The following is a 26,000-nucleotide window of genomic DNA, read 5'->3' as shown; positions in this document are numbered from 1 at the left end:
GAGGGGATCTCGATTTCTGTTCTCGACTGGGAGGGGATCTCGATTTCTGTTCTCGACTGGGAGGGGATCTCGATTTCTGTTCTCGACTATGAGGGGATCTTGATTTCTGTTCTCGACTGGGAGGGGATCTTGATTTCTGTTTTCGACTGGGAGGGGATCTCGATTTCTGTTTTCGACTGGGAGGGGATCTCGATTTCTGTTTTCGACTGGGAGGGGATCTCGATTTCTGTTTTCGACTGTGAGGAGATCTCGATTTCTGTTTTCGACTGTGAGGGGATCTCGATTTTCGTTCTTGACTGTGAGGGGATCTTGATCTCTGAATGAACAGCTCCCTTGGGGCACAGTTTTGGCTAGAATCCTTTGAAGTACTGCTGTGATAACTCTTTGTTGAACAAGAATGACAGTATTGTAGTCTTTCGATATGACATTTTTGGTCACAAGAGACATGTCCCTGAGGCAGGGATTGAGAAGGCACCTGTAAAGATAACAGGGTTATTAAACAAGACACAAGAGTGATTAACAGAATTCACACCTCTCTCTCTCTCTCTCTCTGGAGTACCCAATAAGAACTTCAGTGCCATGGGAGCAAAGCTAAATCCTTTTTGATTTGAATTAGGACTTTGGCTCAATGGCTTACTGCTACTGGGATGTTGAATTATCTCTTGTTTTGTTATTTTGCTCTTGTCTCAGGTTCACCTCTCTCACACTTTACCTACAGAACCCAATACAGGTACACCTCAGTTACAAAGTAGATGTGCTTCTGGGCATTACTTCTTTAACAGAAAATTTGGTGCCAGAGGTGGAAATAATGGGGGGGGGAGGGGAAACGGGGACAGTTCAACATGTTCAAGAGGTTTCAGCAATCGTTTTAGGCAAATCCAACAATTTAAAACTAAATTAACAATTATTCAAAATTAACAATATACACGTGTGAACTGAAACAATTCTGGGGCTGTACACACAGCCCCAAAGGGGCGGCCTCCAGTGCCCCTTTGATAGCCAGATTGAGGCCACAGCAAGCGCATGCCGTGGCCCTGATCTGGCCTTTCCAGGGTGTGAAAAGGAGCTGCAAAAAGTGGCTCCTTTTTGTGCCCTAGAAAGGGTGCAATAGCCACGGTGGCACAGCTTTATGGCACTCTTTCGGCGTTGCGTCTGGATGACCAGAAGCGCCGTGACACTGTGGGCCGTGTGGTGTGACAACCCGGCCCTGGTGTTGTGCACAGGGCCTAAGTTAGATAAACCTTGCACAAATAGACCACTTGAAAATGTCTTCCAAAGTGCATCCACTGATTTTTTCTTTCTTTCACCAATCTCTGCTTTTCTCTCAATTTTCCTTTTGGGGACTAAACATAGGCGCGTTACACACTACCGTAAGGGACGTCCTTAAAATGTCTCATTTTGAAAAAGGGGTGTCTCTTACAGACCCCCCTTACCCTATCACGGACAGAGTCCGTGACAAATGGCAGCGGCCATTCCACATGGCCGCCGCCATATTGGTGTAGCGGACGCTGTGCGTCCGCACGTCGCACCCCGGAAGTGACGCCGTGAGTGTGCGACTAGTGCCTCACGACTTTTCCGGGGCCCAGGAAGGAGCGCGATTTCCTCGCTCCTTCCTCAGAGTATCCGGGACCCGTGCAGTTTGGCCGCTGTGGTTCCCGGATGCTGCAAGCGGCGGCAGCAGGAGACCGCCGCAATCCGGCGGTATGTAACCTGCCATAAAGATTTTTTTTTTTAAACATACTGTGGGGAGCTATTGATACAGGCCTATCAGCTTTCCACTTTTCTCTGTTTTGCTTTTCATACACACTCAGAGAGGTATTCTTTAGCCAGCTGCTGTTTACTCTGCCTGATATAGGCAGGCTCACAAGTACAGGAGGATCCAATATAGTAGAATCTCCTTTTCCCCAGCTCAAGATTTATGGCATTGTTTATTGCAGACACACCACTGTAACCTGATACTGAAGGTCTGTGGCTCTCCAGCCTTCCTTCTCCATCTTCCCAGTAGTGATGCTGCTAAATTACTTCCAGTTAGAAAGGGGATGAGGAAGAAAAGGGGGAATGGGGCAGGCATAAAAAGTATTTGTAAAAAGGAGCTTCTTTGTCTGAGGCTTTGTTAACTCAGGTGTGCCCATAATAAATGCTTCTGGAATATACAACATTACTCCAGAATCTGTCTTGATAGTATTTAAAATTATGAGGTTACAGAGGGGGGGGGGAGTATGAAAAACACTGTGGAAGGCAAACAATTTATTATTTTTATAACCATCCTGTAGGGAAAACTATGCTCCTTTAACATTCCTCTTTATTTAATGAAGCAGCCTCTTCTGTTTACAGCAGTTTCCTTTTACTTTATTTATTCAATCCTCCCATCTAATTTTCCTTTAGCCTCTTCAAATAAATCACTTTCATGAAATCCAAAACTTACTGAACCTCTGTCACATTCAGAGACTTTCTCACTCTTGTGAACTTCATTCACACTCCAGGGTGGCTCCTGACAATCCTCAGGTGCCCATCCTCTCACAGGTTCATCAAGCAAGGAGTTGATTTCCCAAGGAAAAGGCTAGAGAAGTGAATGATAACAGGCATCAACAAAACAAACACCTACAGGTAACCAACACTCTTAGTTAGAAAAGAATAGCATTCCACTTGAAAGCTTTGTAAGTTTCCCATTCATTAAATGGAAACTGCTCTGCCATTTCCTGGAAGCACCTTTGCAAGACAACAAGTGATTTCTGGTCTCATCAAGATGCTTCTGAATTGCTGCCACTCTTCAAGGAGGCATTTGCAGTAGACCCAGGAGAGATAAAAGTAACTACAGATGCTCCTACTGTTGTGGGAAAATGCTACAGGTAAAATACACAGGACACCATTGTGAAAAATATAAGCAGGCTAAACAGGACAAACCATATCCACGAGGCTATGGGTTGTATAAAGTTTAATACTGTACTATCCTGGACTGGATAGGTTTAGTCTATCTAGCCTTGCAGCTTGTTTTGCAAGATAGGCATTAGAATAACTTTTGCAAAATGGTAAAATCCTGTAACTATGAGACTGTCTACATGGCACATAGTTTTCTACTTGCATCCTACCTTACATCAATCAACACATGCTATCCTAAAGTTGTATTCATTTTCATAAATCCATCTTGGTATTCGTGGTCTAGTTTACAAATGAAATGAAACTTAAATCAGGAACTAAGCCACTTGTGATTTCCATACATGCAAGTAGGTTCAAGATTCAAAAAGTACACCCACCTAGGTTGTCAAACAAGAGAGACACAAAGGTTTCAGCATACTTACCAGTTTGGTTTTTGTTTCTCTCACCAGAACAGGCACACAACAAATATCACTGAGGGTATGTGGCAGGCTGCAAGCATCAACTGTAACAGCAGTGTCCTTTCGTTCATGGCTTACACAGCTGTCTGTGCTTGAAGTCTGCATTAATTTGAAACAAAAACAAAGATACAGTATTCAGTGGGCCATGGAGTAGTTTTCTACACTGGCACTGCTATGGGTTACAACAGAAGCAAAATAATATGCCCTTTTTCAAAAAATCAAAACCATAAATGACCGAAAATCAACTTCTATTTTCAAGATATGTGTATAAAACTGCTTCTGCTGGAAATCTCTAGGACCAGCAATTTTCCTTTTAAAAAATGGGGAGGGGTGGGAGGGGAGGCTGTCTTTTTGGTAATTTGAGTCCCCATGAATGCTCAAAGACATTTTATATCTCGCAGTGCTACAAATGTATGTAAAGGATTCTCTCATGTGTGTCTGCAAAATATGGTAACTCCTTGTGGTAGTGCAGAGATCTTAAAAAACACTAGCTTCAGCCTTTGGAAGCCCTATATAAGCAATTTAATTCTTTAAGGAGACAATTATTTAATACCAGTTCAGTTGCATCTTTTTCTTCAGAAGGGTGATCTTTTGTGGTCTCACACAGAAATGGAATTTTTACATCCAGATGTGCACTATCATGTTCAAAATGGTCTGCGGATTCCCTGACTTCCAGCTGCAGAAAAGAGAGAAAGGTCAGCCATCAATAATTTGAAGGAATCAGACAATAAATGTAACCAAAAATAAGCAAATGAAAACACCCGAATGGTTAACAGAAAACTCATAATACTTTACAAACATGAGTTCTTACAAACATTCCCTAAACGAAAATTGCCCAATTACAGTATTGAAAATTACAGGATAATTCCATAAAATGGTCATGGAAATAAGGGCAAAGAAACAAAAACAAAACAAAACCCAAACCATTCACCAGTCTGCTCCCAATCTTAGGCAACAAACTAGGGATGCTCAACTTTGCCAAGCAAAATAAGAAATACTGGCTCATACCAATGGAGAATTTTCTTTTGCTGAAGGATGAGTATCTTCTGTAGTCTCAGATGTTTGCTCTTCTACAGGTGCTCCAAATGATGGAACAAGGTGAGTCTCATTGGCAGAATCTTCCACAACATCACTACTTTTATCTTTCATCTGCAGAAATTTTGGGGGGAGTATGAGGATTGGACTTTGCTTAATAGGGCTTCATACAGAACACATGACAAAAATATCCTCACATCCAAATTGCTAAGGGTTAAAGCTCCCTTCTCTTTAAAGGACAATTAGACACTTTCAAAACAGAGCCCTCAAAGTCAACTGTACACAAAATGCTACCTTCTGTCAATAAAAAAGTGCTTGAAAGCACACAATTATAATATTAAAACAACACAGCAGATATAAATAATATGTCTTCTGATTTAAAAAAAACAGGAGAAGCCCTGGGAATTTCTGGCATTTTAATTTGGAGACATTTGATTAAAGACATTTGAAAATCTGGGTTCTTTTATACACCAACTTTGTTATATTATGGCTGACGTCTGACTACTAAAACACTGGCCATGTGACTAGCAAAAACTATAAAGAGCAGTTACAATGTAACTACCATAAAAGGCTATGATGAAATAATAAAGAAAGCAGTAAATCAAAGCATAACAGATGACAAATAGTATATAAGAAGAAATATAAAACATTAAGCACCAGCATGGCTAAGCATCCACTTTAGCCTCACCAACGTAAACTTAAATTAATTCAGCATAAACATTATTTCCACTATATACCATTGTTGATAAAAGAATCTCAAAACTATATATACATACACACACACACCATATTCACCCACACAGAATCGTAAATCTTTTAACACAAAACATTATAAAAGCCATCCCTTGACTGCTCTGTATTATTTTATGGAAACTATTTGCTCTATATTATTTAATGGAAACAGTGAGAGTTAAGAGACAAACTCTTAGTTTTGAAGTATTTTTCAGATAGCTCACTCCAGCAGTGGCTGCACCAGCACCTCCTATGCCCACCTGAGAGGCAGAGTGCATTTGGAGCATAAAACCCTCCCTCCTTCCTGAAAGAACGCCAAGGGAAGAAGTTTGATAGCTCACTCCAGCAGTGGCTGCAGCAGCACCGGCACCGGCACCTCCCACGCCCACCTGAGACGCAGAGTGCATTTGGAGCATAAAACCCTCCCTCCTTCCAGAAAGAATGTCGAGGGAAGAAGTTTGATAGCCTACTCTAGCAGTGGCTGCAGCAGCACTAGCACTCCCATGCCCACCTGAGAAGCAGAGTGAGTATGAGGCATAAAACCCTCCCTCCTTCCTGAAAGAACGCCAAGGGAAGAAGTTTGATAGTTCACTCCAGCAGTGGCTGCGGCTGCAGCAGCAGCAGCACCAGCACCTCCCACGCCCACCTGAGAGGCAGAGTGAGTTTGGAGCATAAAACCCTCCCTTCACCATCCTCCTAGAAGCAAAGGTTTCACCCCACCAGAGGAGCCAACACCAGGAGCGCACCTGGAGGGCTGTTAAGCCCCATTCAATACCTCTATCACCATCTGAGTTGTCCTAGTGCCAGTCACTTACTTGTTAGTGCTAAATAGCTAAGAAAATTTACTCCTGACATAAATATCTGATTTAAAGCCTTGAGTTCTCCGGAAAACTCCTAAACTCAGCCATGGGAAAGAGAAAATGAAGAAAACAGTTGGGTGGGAGTCCAAACTCCCTCCCTCATTCAAAACATTCTAAACAGCCCAGAATAGATTAATGTTTTGTAGGAAATGAGAATGTAAGTAAATCAAATCCTACTCATATTGTTAATGAACTTGAAACTTTGGGAGTTGGTTCTCAGACGGCAATAGGAGCAGAGCAAATCCTGGATCTTTCCCTACCCTATAGTTTAGAGGTGGATGGAGATCAAGATCTGTCAATTCAAGGTTATTAGCCCTGATATCAGTAGTAGGGATTTGGAAATAAAGACTAATATTGGTAGGACAACTGATAAACATAATAAGGATCAGAAGGTGGAACAACAAACAGAAGTCCCAACAGAACTTATGACTAAATACTGCCTGGCTACTACACAAACTGTAATTTTGATTTTTGAACAGTTATCAGAATTAAAACATAAGCTGGATAGGTTAAGTGGAGAAATGAAGATTTTTGAGAAAAAACTAATTACAAGACCTCCCAGTAGTCCTTCCTGTCATCAGCCCCAAGATACTATGCAGTTGATATCTAGAAAGGTAATACAAGAAGACCGTGTTTATACTAAGGTTGCCACAAAAACTAACAAACCAACTTCTCTGAAACACGGCTGTTTACTTCAACCAGAACGGATTGCCCTGAATATCCATAAGAACAGATGTAATTATGGTCACTGGATCTCCAAGAAAGCAATCAAAATCTCCTTGGGAAAGCTTCTCCACTGTCAACAAAGGCAGATAGATATAGACTCTGTAGAATGGCTCCCAGGGTATCCAATGCAAATGCAGATCCTGTTGTCCTTTAAACATTCAACCATCCCATTGATGCTACTTAGAATGAAGGCTGATTTAGCCCAGTACCAAATTTTTCCCATCAGAGTCTTTCGTGAAGAAAGAGTCAAACCATTATTTGCTGATTCAAGAGTCTCTAAAGTGGTAACCCCTCTTGATTTGATTCAGAAGAAACAAGTGTGAGAGTCAATCTAGCCTACTCAAGATGGAGGATAGTTTTGTCGATGCCTTTGGTTTACTTCCAAAAGAAGAGCAAGAGAATATTTTACATAAGCTGGAAAAATTAAAGTGGTCCCTAAGGAATACAATTGCACCAACAGAGCCATTAATTGATCTTTTTTCTTTAAATACAGACTGTGCTGGCCTGCTCACACTGATGAAGGGAACATCAGTATATGAGGATTTTTGAATTTATTAAAAAAATAATTGTGGGTAAATTTTCCACAGGAGGTGTTACTTATCTTCCTTAATCCATCTGTAAGGAGGAATTTCCCCTTCAGTGCCTGTTTTCCAATATTCTGTCCTGTATTTCATGTTCAAAAGCAGACTCTGGCTTCATTACTAGAGGGGTTCCTCATGCATTTATTCAATGGTTTGTGAACCAAAGTATCTTTTCACATTTTTCTCAACTGGTTTTTGGAGATAATAAATGAAGAGGAATCTAAATAGTAGTTATATTTTGTAGTCTGTATATCAATAATCTTTCTTGATTTGGTTTTTTTGCTATATTTTGCATAAACTCACTACTGACTTCAGCTGGAACAGATAAGTCTGTGTGACAACACTGTATTACATACAGGAAAAGTTTTGGCTTACACAAAGTTTCTCCAAATCACCAGCACAGTCTGCACACAACTTTAACAATTGGCAGCTTGTTCTCATGTTACAAATTGCAGGCTCAGAAATATCCAGAAAGAAAGGGAACCTGCAAATTCCTCAAGACTCAAGTAAGAGTTGATGGAACACAAAAGCTCCTATTCCCCAGTCCTGGTTTGAACTACTTCAAAACATGGTAAGGCCTGCACATTTGCAGGAGTACAAGTATAAAATGGCAGCACCAGAAACACTTGCAATACCAACAGCAAAATAAATAAATAAATAAATCCTCAAATACTCAGGGAAAAGTTAGTTAGAATTGTAAGCTTCTATTCTAGCAATCAACTCCATTGCCAGAGCTAAGTATCTCAAAATATAGTCCTTATCACACATTTAGATTATCATGTAATTGCTTAGGGAAAAAACAAGCTGTTCCTACCACTGTAGGCTCTTTTTCCATGCCATGAGGATCTTTTGTAATATTAAATGATGCTTCTTCTTCTGTAGGTGTTTTGGCTGATAGTATAGGGGAAGTCTGTTTGGGATAGACATCAGCAGTTTGGCTGTTTTCTAACTGGGCCTGCAAAATTGTTTTTAAAGATAATTAGAAATGCTTCTATCACCTTGGAAAGTGGAACTTGGCCTAACTAAGCTTCAAAGAAAGGAACTGAACAAGAGTATTCTTGTATTTCAAGAAAATACTACCATCTTACTACTAGAACCTGGGACTCTTGTCAATTAGACACTACCAAGATTGATACCTTCAAGTGATCCATCTACAAAATCCTGACTTTTGTAGCCATTCCTGAAGAAATCGTCCTTGCATTCAGGAGACAGCAACAATAATCATACAGTCACTAATATTTATTTCTGAAGCAAGTTGCTTTTGAAAGTGGTGATGGCTCAAACACACTGTTTAGATTACTATTGTTCTTGGGTGCCTTCACGTTGTTTCCAACTTACAGCAATCTTAAGATAAACCTATCACAGGATTTTCTTGGGAAGATCTGTTCACAGAGGGTTTGCTTTTGCATTCCACTGAGGCTGAGAGAGTGTGAGTTGCCAGAGGTCACCCTGAGGGTTTCCACTGCAGTGGTCTCTGGACTGATGCCACTCTCTGACTGATTGCCTGCTGGTCCTTGGTGAGTTTCCAAGAAAGAAATAATTGCAGTCAATGGGTCCCTGACACATCAGGGGGAAAAAGTACTGGTCCCCCACATCAGATAGCCTGGGAAGTATTTATATAGGTGCATTTAAATTCAGCTTCAGTTCTTGGGTTTGCACTGAAATAATTTTGGCCATTTTGAAGGTTGACCTCTGCTAGGAAACTGACTAGTGTGTGCCTGTTGATTCCCTTTGAATTCTTGGCAGCCTTTGGTACCATCTATCATGTTATTACACTGGACTGGGCTCTGTGTAAAGTGAAGATGGTATGATTCCACATGAACCTGCAGGGTTGGTTTCAGAAAGTTTCAGGGGATTGGTGTCAGATCAAACTACAACGTTTGTGTTGAGCGGCCCTGTAAAGTACTGTTTCATTCCTCTATATGAAGTTGCTGAGTGAAGTCACCAGAATGTTGGCGTAACTTGTCATCACTATGCTGATCACATTCCACTGTGTTTCAGTCTATCATAGGAGTTAGGTGAGATTCTGCATATGCTGGACCAGGCTGGGTGAGGGCAAACAAATAAACTGTTGGGGGTCAGGGGCCCGCTCTGGTCCCCAGGGGACCTTGGAAAGACCCTAGCCATCTATCCCCAAAACAGCTTGGCCCCCAACCCTCTTAGGGGGTATTGAGGGAAACTTCACTATGATTTGGCCCTCCTCCAAGGTTATTTTAGGTTCACAACTAGGGTGACCAGATGTCCTCTTTTTCCTGAGATGTCCTACATTTCAACCATCTGCCCAGAAACAAATCTAAAATGTCCTCCATTTAGAGCATGACTAATAGGCCCAATGAGCAGCACCAAATGTGTTCTTCACTTTGAGAAATGTGTCTGCTTGGCAGCTGGTCCTCGCTACAAATAGGGGAATAGGATGGATCCTTTTAAAGTTCTTTTTTCCTGGTTGCAAAAGCAGCAGACAAGGCTTGCCCCCAGAACTCAGCAAGCATTTGTTTCTGGTAGGGGAAAAGTGGTAGGCAATGGGCTGCTTGAGGACACAGTGCAAATGCTGAAAGTGTGACAAATTAAAGGGATAATTTAAATGTAGATTCAGTCAAGGGTTTGTTGCTAGTAAAGTCCAGTTTTAAGCATTTGTTTTACTTAGAGTTCTATAAGTAGACTGTAAGCCAACAAGGCATTTTAAGCAGTTGCCAATCTGAGGCTCATGCTTGTACAGCATACCTCTGAGGAGATATATGTTCATCAGAAAAATACAGTTTATATAATAAAATACAGTATACATAATATAGCTGTAAATAAACCATATGAAATGAATTTATATTTATATTAGTGTTTTTAGCTTGCATTTTGTAATGCCCTACATTTTTCTTGAATGTCCTACATTTTAAGTGCTTTGTCCTCCTTTGTGGTTATGACATCTGGTCATTCTGCCCAAGATAGGCCTTCAATAGGAAGTAAGGTTGACAATGGCCATAGGATGGACACTAGAATCACTGCAGTCAACAGGGACATCTTCCACCCACTCCCAGTTTATCAGTTCTTAGCAGAAACAGAATAATTTGAATTCCTACCAATTTAGAATCTTCTTTTTTCTCAGACGGCACTTCCTTATTGTTCTGTGGATATGCTGAGGATTCAGTCAAACGAAAACTAAATTCAGTTGGAGACAGGATTGCTTTTGTGGTCGTCTGATTCACCTACACAAATAGAAAATGAAAACCTGGCAAACTGAACTTAAAATTATTGCTCCTTGTTTTGTTGTCACTTCTTGAGCTTAATTTTAAATTGTTTTATTTGTTGTCGTGAGCTACCCTGAGAATATATTTACAGGATGACCTATAAATACTCCTCATAAACAAACAGGCATCTTTTTCTCCCTGAAATTCCCTTTACAACCAGCAGAGTCCCTAGGGTTGGTGTCACTCGGTGTGGTAACTCATGGTGTCACCTCCCCATTGACCTCCTCCCATTTCACACAATACAGAATCCTTAGTAATGTTTTTTGCACTAATGTTATTCGTAAATTATTAATTCTTGTATACCACTGAATGTAATGCTAACAGTTGTGACATAAACAACTAGCAAAATTAAAATTATACCTTCAAATTACAATATCATACACACAACCTAAATGTATTTACATATACACAGTGAAGATTTTGTTAAAATGTGATGTTTTTAAAGAAAATTTAAAAATAATAAAAAATAAATAGAAAATAAAATTTGAAATTTTAATTTAAACAAATTCTGGGGCCTCTCCTTTCTCCTCACACTGAGCTTGACCCCACCCACCATCTCTTTAAGCATTTTAAAGGGAAGCAAATGAATGCCACAGCCTGTTTCTGCCAAAAGGTAGGTGTTTGAGAAGCAATGGTGTCACCTCTGCTTAGGGTATCACCTGGTGTGGTCCACACACCTCGCACCTCCCTTGTGACACCACTGTTTCCAACACAACTATTAGAAGTTCAGGAGTAATGGACCCTTAGTCACACTGAATCACTAATATGAGCATCCTATGGAATGCTGAGATCTGAACTTTGGTGCAGCACATAATATTCTCTTGCTAGAGAGCTATGGTGCTGTAATACTCCAGTGCAGACCTTTCCAAAACTACGCATCACAGGATTGCATAAGAAAGAGTCACAACAGTTACAATGGTATTTAAAAAAATATTAATTGTATAGTGCAGATGTAGCATTACTCCTAAGCTACATCTAAAGCTGCAGGAAAATACATTAGTTTCATGGCACTACAATAGCTACACCACACTGTGACAAATGACAGAGCACTTTTCAAGCCTATGTATCTATGGCGCTTTACAGACCGCCCAAAAGGGCAGTCTGCCGCCACTTGTGTTTGCTGCTTGAAGGAGCCGCAGCAGACAAACCGCGCGGCTCTTCCACGCAGCAAAAAGAACTTGCAAAAAGTGGGTTCTTCTTGCGGCGCCGTTGTGACATCACAAGGCGCCAATGGCACCCTTGCGGTGTCACAAGGGCGCTGAGACGTGCAGATGCTAGGCGTCTGTCACGTCAAAATGGCGGCACCCATCTGTATAGGGCGCTGCCATTTTGACACCCTTGTTACATGCGAGGAGCAAGGCGTGTCAGGAAGCGCTGCCCCTCGCGCGTAACGACGGCGCCCCATTCGGAACGTGCCTATGTTTTTATTCTGTTAAGACATAAAACTTCACTTTCCCAATAACTTATTAAGTATGAAAGGTCCTTATGCATTTGACATTCCATAGAAGCTAGTATTCCAAACATCTCTTTCACAGACTTCCAATTCATTGCTTTCTGAAAATTCACTGTGACAAGACAGGTGCTGTCTCCCATAACTACCTTGGGTAAATCAGTTTTCTTTTCTGAAGATGCAGAATCTCCTTTGCCTTGTTCAGTTTCCTTGGAGGAAGATGCAGAATCTCCTTTGCCTTGTTCAGTTTTCATCTTTTCAGAATCATTTGTTTTATTTGGCTACAGTGAAGGAACAGAAAGATGGCTCTAGCACTGCCTATTCCAGTATGTTCTCACAGGCCTCCTGTCACTTTGACAGCTGCCTAATATTTATTTGTCTGTTTGTTCACAACTGTATACTCCATTGAGATGAATGATTCCAAAGTGTTCTGAAGTTTTGTGGGCTTCACTCCTTGGAACACCAGGTTATTAGAACATGATATTATATGATTAAATATACAATAAAATCATAGCCTAAGGTTTGCAAGCATGCTAAAACACAAACCTGCTAAACTGTTCACTACTAACACTCATGATGTCTTAATGATTTTCAGCATTAATCAGATTAGATGGCTGACAAACAAGACACAAACCAGAGGATTTGAACACATTTTCAGTGACATACACAAGAGATGTTCTGATCCTGATAGTGTCAGCTCAAAAGTTTGGATAAGTAAAACTGTATCCACACCTAAAGAGAGCATGACCTGATGAAGCTCAGAAACTGAGGGACTGTTCATAGACTACAGTATTCTCTTTAATAACCAGCCATCCTAAAAGAAATGATAAATAGAATCTCCTCAATTTATGTAATCAAGCAGCTTAGAAGAAAGAGTTTCTTTTAAACATGATTACATCTTGGAGACCAAGGATCCTTCATCTCAGAAAGACTACCAATTTTGCAATCCAAGATGAAACACACTTTAGCTAGCTGCTGTCTCATTATATAAGTGCCTTAATGTTTTGTTGTGACTTTTGTGTAATCATGTGTCTTTGATTCTAATGTATCTATCAATGATGTCTCATAGAGCAGACAACCACAATGTATCAGTTATTGCATCTATTTTTTGATACCTAGGTACCTGAAGGAAAACGGGGGGGCCACATCCATCCCTTTGATTCAATATGCTTACTGGCTTCACCCATCCATTTTTCCAAAACCAGAAGTGACCAGAAGGTCACTTTTGACTTTATAAAAATGCAATTTTGGGGTTATAGAAAGGTGTGGAGATTGAATAAAATGTAAATGGAAAATCACACCCTCTAGATACTTCTGCAAATGTAATTCTTCTCTCTCTTTTTGTTCCAAATTTAAAACAATTAGGATCAAGTAAGTCCAAGAGAGAGACTCTAGAGCTGTATAGAAAGACTTTGAGAGCTACAAATGATACACAGACTGCAATTCCCACCCCTAATGTAGGAATTAACCAGCACTGGTTTAACCCTTACCGTTATTAAGCAGAGGAAACGTGACACATGGTGGTAACTACCTAGAGACAGAGAAACATACTCAAAATAAAATGAAATTGAAAGGGCTCTGCTGTATTTCGTGAGCTGAGAAGTCTGGATCTTGAGATAACTCTTGTTTTGTTCATTCTTTTCAGGCAAGTGTTGGGATTAACAAATTTTCTTATAAACAGGTACTAATGAAACAGAGAAACATAAAATCAGACAATGTGGGCATTTTACCACAGTACTAGAGCCCTGCGTATATCTTTCAGTATTGTGAGGATAAAGTATTTGGTGCTGCCCCTTTTTCTCTCACCCAAACATACTATTTTCCTACTGCAAAACCCAACCTTTTGAGAAGCTGCTTTGAGATCCTCTATACGAATGGCCACGATGGTGATGTTTTTCATGGAAATATCCTTGGGGACGTCTACCACGGCCTCGGTATGAACCTCTGTAGTTGCCCAAGTTGTCATCATATGCCCTGCAGAGAAACCAATATCCACAACCTATTGTATAATTTTCTGTCACTCTCTATAATGAAACACCACCACAGGCCTCAAAGCAGAGGGGTGTTTTGTATTATTGTATATACTCATATACAAGTCGACCTCATGTTTAAGTCAAGGGAAGGTTTCAGGGTTTAAATCATGGATTATGATATGACTCAAGTCTACAAAAGCTCATGTTACCAACACTTTTCTTTAGAAAGTTCCTATGTTGTTAGACCTTTCCAACTTGAAGATGCACAGACTCAACTGTATCCATGCTGTTCAACTGCACTGAAGCAATAAAGGAATAAAAACATCCAGAATATCAACTTTCTGATGGGTGATCAGGTGGTAAATTTCTTGGCTTGTAAACAAAAATTTAAATGGGGACAAGAAAACAAGAATTCATGTTTAGTGAACAGCAACTGCAAATAATCATCACACCTTGCTTTAGAAACAAGAACCTGAATGTATCAGAATGGCTTAGTCAACGTTCAGAACTCAGTTTGATTAAGAATCTGTGAAAAGATTGGAAAGTGGCTGTTCACCAACAGTCTCCATCCAACCTGACAAAGCTGGAGAAGTATTGCCAAGACTTGCAAACACTTTCTAGCCCCAAGAATTTCCGATAAAGGATACTCAACCTGTAATTGTTTTAAATTATTAAAATAATTTTATTAAAAGGTGAGTGAAATTTATGGAATAATATACATTTCATTGAAATTTCACCCACCTCTGTTTCCTGGGATCAAACTGGCCCCATCCTGGACCTGGCATGTCTGGGAAACAGTTGTTCTGTGGCATATCCCAGCCACTTCTCTGGAAGTTTCTGTTTGGCATGTACTGGTTAAAGAAAAATATGTCAGGTTAGCACACCACAAATAACAATCTGGGGAAGAAATCCTAGCAAAAAGATAATAACAGCAAACATGAAGCACTATTCTTGAAGACTGGCTCAGCACTCTGGTGATTAACAAAGTGATTATCTGAACATTCCCTCAGTTGCTCAGCTCACTGATCATTATGAAATATGCTTTATTAAAGAATGAACATATATGAAGTTAAAAAGTAAAACACCTATCAGGGAGATACTATTTCAAGATCCCAGGAGTCATGCGCCTTGAGCATTTACCACAGCACTAGTTCTTCACAGGGATCATACAGTCTCATATGGATGAATAGACAAATCTTGGGGGTAAATGGGTTTTTAGGCAAGCCTTTTTGCTTCTCCTTCAATAATGTCTGACAGCCCCTGGGAGAAAGGTGTTGCACACTGCAATAGAAACAGGTTATTAAAAAAAAAGTGTGAATCCAGATTAAAATACAATATTCCTAATTATAATTAGCTAGCTGATGGTTGTCTAAGGAACTCACTTTATATTCTATAAAAAGAACCATATTTGGGGCACTATCTTCCAAATGCTGTTTCAGAAAAGGTTTTTTAATCTCCTGTCTAATACTGATTCTGTTGTAAGTCACAATGTTCTTTTTGACAAGCCCCCAGCAATCCGTGTATTGTCGTTCTCTATAGTTGCTCTCACTATGGTCATAATTGACATGACGCCCACATTTTTCACAAAACCTTTTCTGTTCCTATTTGACTTTTCAGTACTTGAGTGAACGAATCCAAAACATACATCAGAAAAGGGGAAACCCATCAGTGTAGGCATTGCAATTTTTCAAAAAAGGCACCTTGTATTCTATTCCTGTTAGTAGCCCATGACACTAACTCAACCAACAGAGCTGTCCCTGCCCATCTCTGCAAACATTTCTGTACAGTACTAGGGAAAATCCCACCTCTTGATTTTTTGTTTGGGCTTGCCTATCTGCCGATTGTTGAAGTCTTGTGTGTGGGGAGGAGGTGGGAAGGTTAGACAATGCCAAATCTAACTGATTAATTAATCTCTTGATTCAGAATAATTTCTGATTTCTTTCTACATGCTGATTTAAATTAGAATCCTGCTCTTAAAAGATGAAGAAAATGTCACCCATATATCATTGCCAGTTGGGTGGAGATGTGAACAGAGATCCTGTGGCTTTAATAGCTATATGGATTAATAGAACAACAAGGAAAGTGTTTACTGATGCATCCAGCTGTTACAGACAGAAGAGCTCTATAATAAATTTTAAAAGGTGGCGACTGTACTATTCTTCCTTAACCTGTCTGTGAGGATGTAAGTGTAGTTTGACATAAATGGTAAGGGGTGATCCATGTTATTGTTAAGCATGCATCTTTGTCTATTTTACTTTATATTACCCTGTTGAAATTGAGGATAAACCCTGTATTCCCTCCTCAACTCATTTATTTGGAAAAATACATGGGAAATAATGGTATTCTGTGCATGTTCAAACTAGAGACCATTGTCTTCTTAACTTTCATGGTTTGAACAACAATTCCAGCAGCTATTTTGGCTGAACATGACTCAGATTAAGCCTTGGCTTTCATCCTTATGATTTTACTGCATAATACCTGTTGTATTTAAGAATGTAAATGATTAATATAAAGAGATTGGAGTCTTATCACTTTTTCAGTAAGTATTTGTGGGAGAAATGGGTGCCATAATTTGTATAGGTGATTTTACACTAACACGCACTCCACACTGCATAAATAATCTGGTTTGATGCCACTCTAACTGCCATGGCTCAATGCTATGGCATTCTGGGAATGGTAGTTTGTTGTGGCATCAGAACAAAGCTCTGGGGATGGGGTGAAGAAAGTAACTGATGATTTCATGCCCTCCAACCTGCCTGTTTTGGCCAGAGCAATCCTGGTTAATCCTTTTTTTTTTTCCAGAACAAAGCGCTGGTGCCACACCAAACTACCATTCCCAGAATTCCATAGCACTGAGCCATGGCAGTGAAAATGGTCTCAAACCAGATTATTTATCCAGTGTGGATGCAGCCTAAGAGTCAGCTACTTGTCCAGATAAATTCAGATAAAATGACATGAACGTATGTATGTATGTATCTTAGAAGATTTCTGCATGTCCAGAATTTTATTTGCCTCTAAAACATTTCTTCAAAGAAGGCTGTTTTCACATTATTTCACTAATTAATTATATAAATTATCCAAACTAATAGATAGATAGATAGACAGACAGATAGATAGATATAAATTTTATTTTTATACCGCTATTCCTTGGAGATCATAGCGGTGTACAGAAAATATAAAAACAGTGTAAAACAACAAGGCCCCTCCAACCCCCCAATTATACAATATAAAACATCATAAAACCCCCAATACAAATAGCAGCAGTACAATAAGAATACCAGTGACAAGATAAAATGCCTAAAATATCACTAAAAAGGGGGGAAGAGACAGTCAAAAAGAAAAAAGGGGGGAAAAGGATCATGGGGGAAAAGCCTGCCGGAAGAGGAAGGTCTTCAAGGTCCTCTTAAAAGCTTCAAGGGAGGTGGCTGTGCGGAGCTCGTCGGGCAAGGCGTTCCAGAGCTGTGGGGCTAAGATGGGAAATGCCCTCCGAGTTGCATTATAGCGTGCATCTGGAATTCTTAGATGTTTCCCGCCCGACCTGAGAGTGCGGGGCGGATTGTATGAGGAGAGGCAGTCTTCCAAGTACCCTGGGCCCAAGCCATTTAGGGCTTTATAGGTTATCACCAACACCTTGTATTGCGCTCAGAAGCGAATGGGCAGCCAATGGAGATCTTTCAAAATAGGTGTTATATGACTGGCCCTGGGACATCCAGTGACCAGTCTGGCTGCCATATTCTGCACTAATTGAAGCTTCCGGGTTTGGTACAAGGGTTGCCCCATGTAGAGGGCATTACAGAAATCCAACCGAGAGGTTACCAGAGAGTGTACCATGGTTTCAAGGCCCCCCCGGCCCAGGAAGGGTTGCCATAAGGCAGGACCTCCAAACCGGGACAAATGTAGGGCCACATTTTCAAATGTAGGACACGTTTTTTTAAAAAATGGAGGACACATGAAAAAATTGATACTTTTTTTTAAAATGTTAATATAAATGCATGTTTTTTAGGCATGCTCAAAATGGAGGACATTTTGCCATTATTCCTAGACAGAAGGCTGAAATGTACTTCTCTTTCTCGCCAAACACCCCCCCCCCAAATTCTACAAGAACATTTCCCACTCCCAAGCAGGCATAGCATTTGCAAGATCACAGGCAGTCCCTTGTGCAATTGCAAACTATATTTCCCACTTCCAAGCAGCCATAGCATTTGCAAGATCACAGGCAGCCCCTTGTGCCATTGCAAACTACATTTCCCACTTCCAAGCAGCCATAGCATTTGCAAGATCACAGGCAGTCCCTTGTGCCACTGCAAACTACATTTCCCACTTCCAAGCCTTCTTAGCAATTCCCCCCTTCCTCCTTTTCCTTGCCCCCTCCAACCCCCCCCAAACCCCTCACCCCCTCTTTTTCCCAGGTATGTCTCAACTTAGGAGGGATTTATGGGACAGATCCAAAGCCTTTTTTCTTTTCTAATGGGGGCAAAGCCTTGAGAAGCCCTGGACCCCTGAGAAGAAGAGGAGGGGGGCTTAGAGAGAGGAAGAAAGAGAAAAAGAAGATGAGGAGGGGGAAGAAAGGAAGAAAAAGGAGAGGAGGAAGAGGAGGGGAAGAGGAGGAGGAGAAAAAAAATGGAATAACAAGAAGAAGAGAAGGAGGGGAAAGAGAAAAAGGGGGAAGCAGCTCGCCTGAGTATAAATTCCTCCCTGCTTGGATGTTGCCCAAATAAGGATGCAGAGGGCTGGCCAATAGAGGCAGGGCAGTGCTGCAGATCCCGCCCCTGCTGGTTTCAGTCGTCCTGCTGCTGCTGCTCCAGACAAACTGCATAGGCAGCACTCTATAGAAGGCAGGCAGCAGCCCTGGGAGCCCAGAGTTGGGCAGCCACCTGGGAATGGGGGCTGGGGGGGACTGGGCATACCTCCCAGGGGGCAGGAAAGTCCCGCCCACCACCGTGAAATGGCAACCCTAGTCACAGCAGACGTATCAGCCGAAGCTGATAGCAGGTGCTCCTGACCGTCGCATCCACTTGAGATGTAAAGTGGAGCGACGAGTCCAGAAGCACCCCCAGACTGCGAACTGAGTCCTTCATGGGGAGCGTGACCCCATTCAGGACAGGTGGAAAAATTTCCTTCCCCGGGCCAGGAGAGCCTATCACCAGTACTTCCGTTTTCTCTGGATTCAAATTGAGTCTGTTTTCTCTCATCCAGACCACTACTTTTCACTAGTGTATAAATTTCAGAATGTGATCATCTTACATTTAGCAAAGGAAAAATAATTATTTACAGACGCATAATGCCCATAAAAACAAATATACAGCATGTTTGAGATATGAAACCACTGTCATTTAGTTATATACTAGCAATTAAAGCAAGTTTGGGGCTGGGGTGAAGAAAGTAACAGATGATTTCATGCCCTCCATCTGTCCTGATCTGGCCAGAGCAAACACAATTAATTCCCATTTATGTCTGCTTCTGAGCTGCTTTTACAATGTCCCAGTTTCTTTTTCCTCATTCCACTTTCCTCTGTGGCAGGACTGAAGCCACAAGATTTGAAAAATTAAACATACAAGAGTGATTCTTCAATACTGAACTGTTATAATTCAAGAATGGTCTTAAATATAGCTTGGAGATGTCTTTGTCTGAAATACAGAGACAGATGGAAGGTATACGAGACCAAACCATATACTCTTTTAGCTAATTACGTTTAAAGACAGCTGGTAAGCATATGCTTTTGTAGATAATCATATCTATAGGCAGATGGGAGCATTATGGTTTTTAAGTTAATGTAATCTGCTGGGAGTGTTCCATTTGTCTTTTGTAACTACATATTGAATTATATGCAATGGATAGAATTACCCTTTAATGACAGATGTTTGCAGTGTGTCTCTGTAGTGAGTTTCAAATACAGCAGATGATGTAATGGTGTGTTGCCATAAAAGTATAAAAGGGTTGAAAAGGCTGATGCCTAGGACCAGACAAATTTGAGCCATTGCCTCTTGTCTGGTCAAATTTGCTTTGATTTTGCAAAACCAAATAAAGGTTTGTTCCTGTTTGAAATCCTCTGGCTTCTTGTTCAGTTTCTGGCTGACATACTGTGCAGGAAGGAGTATCTGCATTTTTGCAGTTCACGATTTCAGGACCCGTTGTTTTTTATTGTTGTACTTGTAAAGCACCATGTAAACTAATGACGCTATATAAATAAACCCCAATAATAGTAACAATAACCACAACTACAAATAAAATATACAATAAAACAATGTTAAGTCAAAATATGGGGGGAGAGTTATGTTTTTGTTAATAATCTTCCTAGTCCAGTCCCGTATAATTTTGTCCTGGTATTGTGGAAAAGAATTATCCCAAGAATTATGGCTTTAATTATGCCAAGACAAAATTAATTCCCTGTTTATGACGGAAACTTGTACAAGTTTCTATTCATGTTTTTCATTACACATTTTTAAAACATAACAACACATAACACTTTAGGTCTCTCTTCATTCCCTTCCTTAATCAAGGATTCCTCGGAGTGTAGTGGAGTCTCCGTCCTTGGAGGTCTTCAAACGGAGGTTGGATGGCCATCTGTCGGGGATGCTTTGATCTGGATTTCCTGCATGGCAGGGGGTTAGACTGGATGGCCCTTGCAGTCTCTTCCAACTCTATGATTCTATGATTATATTTCTATTTTGTGATTTTTAATTAAAAACTTACTGGTAATGTGCTATTAGAGAGCCAGCATAATGCAGTGGTTTGAGCATTATTATGACTACAACCCTGGGGACCAGAGTTTGACTCCCAACTCAGCCATTGAACCACTAGGTGAGCAAGATACACTCTCTCAGCCTCAGAGGAAGGCAAAGGCAAACCCCTTCTGAGTGAATCTTGCCTAGAAGACCTCATGATAAGTTCACCATATGGTTATCATTAATTGGAAACAACTTGAAGGTGCACATCAACAACAAATGTGTTATTAATTTAAAAAAACTTAAGCATTTTTTAAAATCAACAAGCACTAATTCATTAAATTCTGAACACTCCAGGCTTCTTATTTTGCACAGGAATTGGAAACATTCCAGTACATTTATGTTCAGTTTACAGAAACAATATATGCCAAACTTCTTTGATAGTTTTTTTAAAAATCAGAGAAAGGTAAGGAGACCTAAGCAGCAAGTGCAACAACTTACAGCCTGAGGAAACCAGTGTCCATGTCCTCCTCTGGGATACATCTCTCAATATGAAAAGGAAGCCCCGCCTAATACATCAAGTCCTGTGAAGGGGAAAAAAATAACACAGTGACCGATCACTGTTTTTAAGGATGCATTCAGTTTTCAGTTTTATGCACATCAGCCAGATCCACCCGTATTCATCCCTGACCTGCTTTGTTCATTTTATTATTTTTACTGTGAACTTTGTGGCACTCAACATAAAATCTGTGCTGGTTTGGCCTGGCTTGGGTGCAGACTATCTCAATGACTGTATCTCCCTATACCAGCCAGCACAGAGTCTTAAGGTCTTGGTCCCATCACCTTCACTGCCATGTTTAGTGAATACATGGGAGATGGCTTTCTCCTTGGCTGATCCCAGCCTGTGGAACACCTTTCCACAGAAGGATCCAGTTGGTCCCCTCCATGTTCTCTTTTCCCCATCTCACGAAGACCTTTTTGTTCAGGCAGGCTTCTGAGATGTGAATTGTGTTAGCAGTACTATACTGCATTTTATCTTATTTCCTGATGTTTCATTAGCAATTTATGCCTTAAGTATGTTTCAACCATTTTAATCATGGCCTTAACAACACTGGTATTTAATTTTTTTTAACTTTTGTAGATATTTATTTATGGGGGGGGGAATAAAGGCAGGCAGGGAAAACTGGCTTCAAGTAGCCTTTTCTGAAGCTGGATTGAATCCTGCCAAACACACTGCTAGCGCTGATGAACCATCCACACTGGGCAGATAAAACACGGCTTCAAGCTGCAGCGCTTGATCTGTTAAATTGTTTTCACTTTTGTTCTGTGCCTGCACATGGTCGCAGAGATACAGGAACAATGCTACAAAGACCATATTCCTGTGTGCCTGCACATGATCACAGAGATATAGGAACATGGCTTTTGTAGCATTGTTCCTGTGTCTCTGCGATCATGTGCAGGCACAGAACGGAAGCACAAAAAAATTAACAGAGTGAGCACTGTGGCTCGAAACTGTGTTTTATCTGCCTGGTTCCCACCCACGTAAAGGCCATGTTGCCACCCACATCCCTATGACTCTATGTATTGTCGCAGTGATGCCATTCGCATCAGTACCAGGAGCTAACTGATATCATGGATGCCATGTCAGCTGTGTGGCCTGCACTGGCACTAACCCTGCAATCTATGGGCAAAGCGGTCAGTGCTACGCTGTTCCATTATGCCCAATACAGAGAAACGTTGATGGTACATAGTTAATGATGCGCAGTTGCACAAGAGCAAGAAGAAAATGGCGCTGGAATTTGAGTGGGAGTTCAGTTAGGACATGAAAGTCAAGTTTATCACTTTCCACTGACTTAACATCTGGTAGGGGAACTTTCAGCGTCCTTTTATTCATACTGCACATGCTTCTCCTCTGGTTATATAGTCTGTGAAGATGTGCATTTTCCGGGATGGAGCGGATAAAAACAGTTTCTTTTTAATCCCACTCCCCCCCCCCCCGGGTAAATCGCATTCTATCAGACAATTAAGGATTGTTTTCTGAGTTGGGAACATAAGGAAATTTATTCTACCTCTCCCAGAGTATGCTCCCCTTTTGTATTTGGCATTCCCCCCTGTTGTGGTGAGATACCAAAATATTTTCAATCGTTGTCCCTTCAGGCTGCGAGGAAAGCCTTCCTTTTTGCAAGGCTGAACATCCATCCGTCATGTGTTACTAAGGGGAGATATATGAAAATTCCATTTGTCAATCGTCTTTGTATATGTGAGGCAGTTCCAGATACCCTCCAACATATTGTTTTTCTTTGCCCATTATATCAAAAACCGAGAAAGAAATTGATAAAGAAACTAATGGAATGAACTACTGTGTAATGGATATAACTTTGGTGCACTTATTGGAGGATTGTAATGAGCAGATTACACACTTGATGGCAAATTTTCTAATGGAGGCAACAAAAATCTGGTATAAATTGAACAACTGTAGTCCATAGAATTACATGTTATACGGATGGAATTTTAAAGTATCTATGTTAATAATTTTAGTTTAAATTTTTAACTTTGTATGATGTTTTTATTTGAGATGCCTAATAAAGGTTATGGTATGGTATGGCATTCTATCTAGATTTAATCCTGCTTCAAGACACGCGTCATCTAAATGCCCTGCCTCCAAGTGGGATTGAATCCATCTTATTTTGACTGCCTATATCCCCCCTATATTTCTGTTTGCTACCCTGGATCCATGTATTCTTCAGTAAATAAATAAATAGTACTGTATATCAAAGAATTCCTTTTCTCCCAGCATCAGTTATACAATGATGGTTTGACAATACTATTATTGTGCACACAATACATTGTTATTCATGTGTACTTTCTTCCCCAAAGAAAAATACAGTTTTGCAACTTGTGTTACATTTTTAAGTTTCAAAGAAGTATTTCATCTAGGGTCCAAAGCACACTGCAGAAATAATCCAGTTTGAGACTGCTTTAACTGCCCTTACTCAATGCTAGGGAATTCTGGGAACTGTAGTTTTCTGAGACATTTAGCCTCTCTGTCATAGCTCACTTCCAACAATAAACTACAATTTCCAGGAAATCCCAGGGCAGTTAAAATGGCCTCAAACTGGATTATTTCTGCACTTTGTTTTGGACCTAGGTCCAAATTCTAGGAGAAATATTTGCATCAGAAAATCCTTGGAGAGACCACCTGCAGGAGTTCTGAAGTAAGAAATTTAACACAAAAGGCAAATGACAGACCAGATGTTAAAGAGCAAACAACTACATTAAAAAAAACAGCAAAAAGTTTTTTTTATCAATTCAGTTGTTATTCAGCTTCAATTAAGTGCAGAGGCTGATGTTCCAACTTTGTAGTGCTTTTGAACTGACTTTTGTGTTTCAAATCAGCAAATTAAAGTGTTTTGGATGTCTGTTAGAAGACTTTACTCCCTTTCAATGGTAGAATTCAAATATATAGCTGTGTTAGTTTGTAAAATCAATATGCAAAGAGATCCTGGAGCACTTTTGAGACTAACTGAAAGAAAGAATTGGCAGCATGAGCTTTCGTAGACTTAAGTCTATGAAAGCTCATGCTACCAACTTCTTTCTTTCAGTTCATTTCGTTGAGTCACTTATTGCAACAAAAAATCATCAAAGCAAATTGTGGGGGGAAATGTACATGAGGTAGCAAATCTGAGGTTATTTCTGGACGTAGAACACCAAATTCCCATAAAACCAGCATTGTTGTTGTTAATTGCCTTTCAGTCGACCTTGACTCATGGCGATCCTGTGGTTGAGACATCTCCAAGACTCTCCATCCTCCACTGCTCTGCTTAAGTCTTGTAGATTCTTGCCTGTAACCTCCCAAATTAAGTCTTGCCATCTGGTGTGTGGTCTTCCTCTCTTTCTTCTACCCTCAACCTTTTATAGCATTATTATTCATTAATCTAATGAATCATGCCTTCTCATGATGTGGCCAAAGTACCACAGCCTCAACTTGATCATCTTGGCTTCTAGGAGTATTTCAGGCTTCATCTGTTTAAGAACCTATTTGTTTGTCTTTTTGGCTGCCCTTGTATCCTCAGCAATCTTCTCCAGCACCACATCTCAAATGAGATTATTTTCTTTGTATCTGCTTTGTTCACTATCCAGCTCTCACATCCATACATAGGGATGGGGAAGACCATGGATTGGATGGTTCTAACTTTAGTACTCAATTGTAAAACCAGCAGACCTGTGCTCAAAAACCTAGTCCCCTGTGGGGAAGGTACAATTTAGACAAGCCTTCCAGGTACCACTTCTTAAGCAATTTAAGTTTCCTAAGGCTTCAGCCTTTGTTAAGGAAACAAAAAATATTTAAATAGCAAAAATAGCAAAGCTAAACCTATATTTTTGTAGGTTTTTCAGGCTATGTGGCCATGCTATAGAAGAGTTTGTTCCTGATGTTTCGCCAGCATCTGTCGCTGGCATCTTCAAAGAATGCTGGCATAGAAGAGAGGGGGGCATATATATACTGTACTGTGTGGCCCTGTATAGGGAGGAGTGATTTCCATGTTAATCTGTGTATTGTTCTCTTGTGAAATGGCAAGGCCGATAAGCAAAGAAGATTTGTGTCCGTTTAAATAGAGATCCATTGTCTTCTGTGAAAACCCCAAAGCTAAGCCGTTTAAGATCTAGCTTTAAATCAGCAGAGTAGCAGAAATATGTCCTTGCCTAACAATATTTCTCTAAGAACTGAGTCTGACTTAAAAACAACACAGGTAGGTATTTAAACAAAAGTTTACTAATGGCTTTAATCTGCATAAACATAGAGGCTATATCCTAATCTATCTAATGAATAGTTCAGGTAAAGTAGAAATCTTTATCTCACCATCTTTCCAAAGAAAGTTGAGAAAGGAGGAAAATGGGGAACCCAACAGGGCAAGAGCAAATCTTTGTGTGAGGGAGAACTTCCCAAAAGAGGGTGTTGAAGATTTCTGTAAATAAAGAAATCACCTCCAACTTCTGCTCACCAACTTCTGACAAACTGACAAAAGGAGACCTCAAGGAATTGAAACACAGCTGTTTATTTTGGCTGATGACTCCCAGAAGGAACTGTGTTTCACCAAATTCTGAGAGCCCCAAAGAAAAGTAACTTATCACTTTTATAGATTAACAGACAAAAGATTCTCTCTAACATTTAGGATTGGATGCAGAAAAATTAAACATATAGAATTTCCTACAATCAGTGACCAGATACATGCACACATTAAAATACACTTAAGGCCCTTGTGGGCAGTGTGGCCAGTTTGGGGTATTTAATCACTTTCTGTTTAATTTCCGTGTCTGCAAAATTTCCTGGGAATTTCCAGGGAATTCAACCTTCCCGCCCAAACAGTGGCCATTCTCTCTACCTGCAGCCAATAGAAGGTGATCA

The 26,000-nt window shown here is 40.4% G+C and overlaps 1 protein-coding gene across 11 annotated transcripts in view; it reads right to left on the bottom strand.

Moving 5' to 3' along the window:
• Window positions 1–26,000, bottom strand: part of LOC121928404 (serine/arginine repetitive matrix protein 2-like) — a 37,528-nt gene that overhangs the window by 8,068 nt on the left and 3,460 nt on the right. For 3 of the 11 annotated variants that reach the window (XR_006103502.1, XM_042463039.1, XM_042463041.1), the window contains 12 exons: window positions 21,098–21,180; window positions 14,673–14,782; window positions 13,799–13,932; window positions 13,449–13,489; window positions 12,108–12,239; window positions 10,341–10,466; window positions 8,084–8,224; window positions 4,344–4,484; window positions 3,889–4,011; window positions 3,300–3,434; window positions 2,426–2,560; window positions 9–475 (listed from right to left, as the gene is read on the bottom strand). Coding sequence is in view for 10 of the 11 variants with exons in the window: in XM_042463039.1 (XP_042318973.1) it covers window positions 9–475; window positions 2,426–2,560; window positions 3,300–3,434; window positions 3,889–4,011; window positions 4,344–4,484; window positions 8,084–8,224; window positions 10,341–10,466; window positions 12,108–12,239; window positions 13,449–13,489; window positions 13,799–13,932; window positions 14,673–14,782; window positions 21,098–21,139 (1,727 nt within the window). In the remaining variant the exon portion in view is untranslated. The other 8 variants (XM_042463040.1, XM_042463043.1, XM_042463044.1 and 5 more) reach the window with 8 other exon arrangements.

Source organism: Sceloporus undulatus, chromosome 4 (genome assembly GCF_019175285.1).
Source record: "Sceloporus undulatus isolate JIND9_A2432 ecotype Alabama chromosome 4, SceUnd_v1.1, whole genome shotgun sequence".
NCBI lineage: Eukaryota > Metazoa > Chordata > Lepidosauria > Squamata > Phrynosomatidae > Sceloporus > Sceloporus undulatus.
Note: the sequence above shows the minus strand (reverse complement) of the source record. Positions and strands in the feature narration are given on the sequence as shown.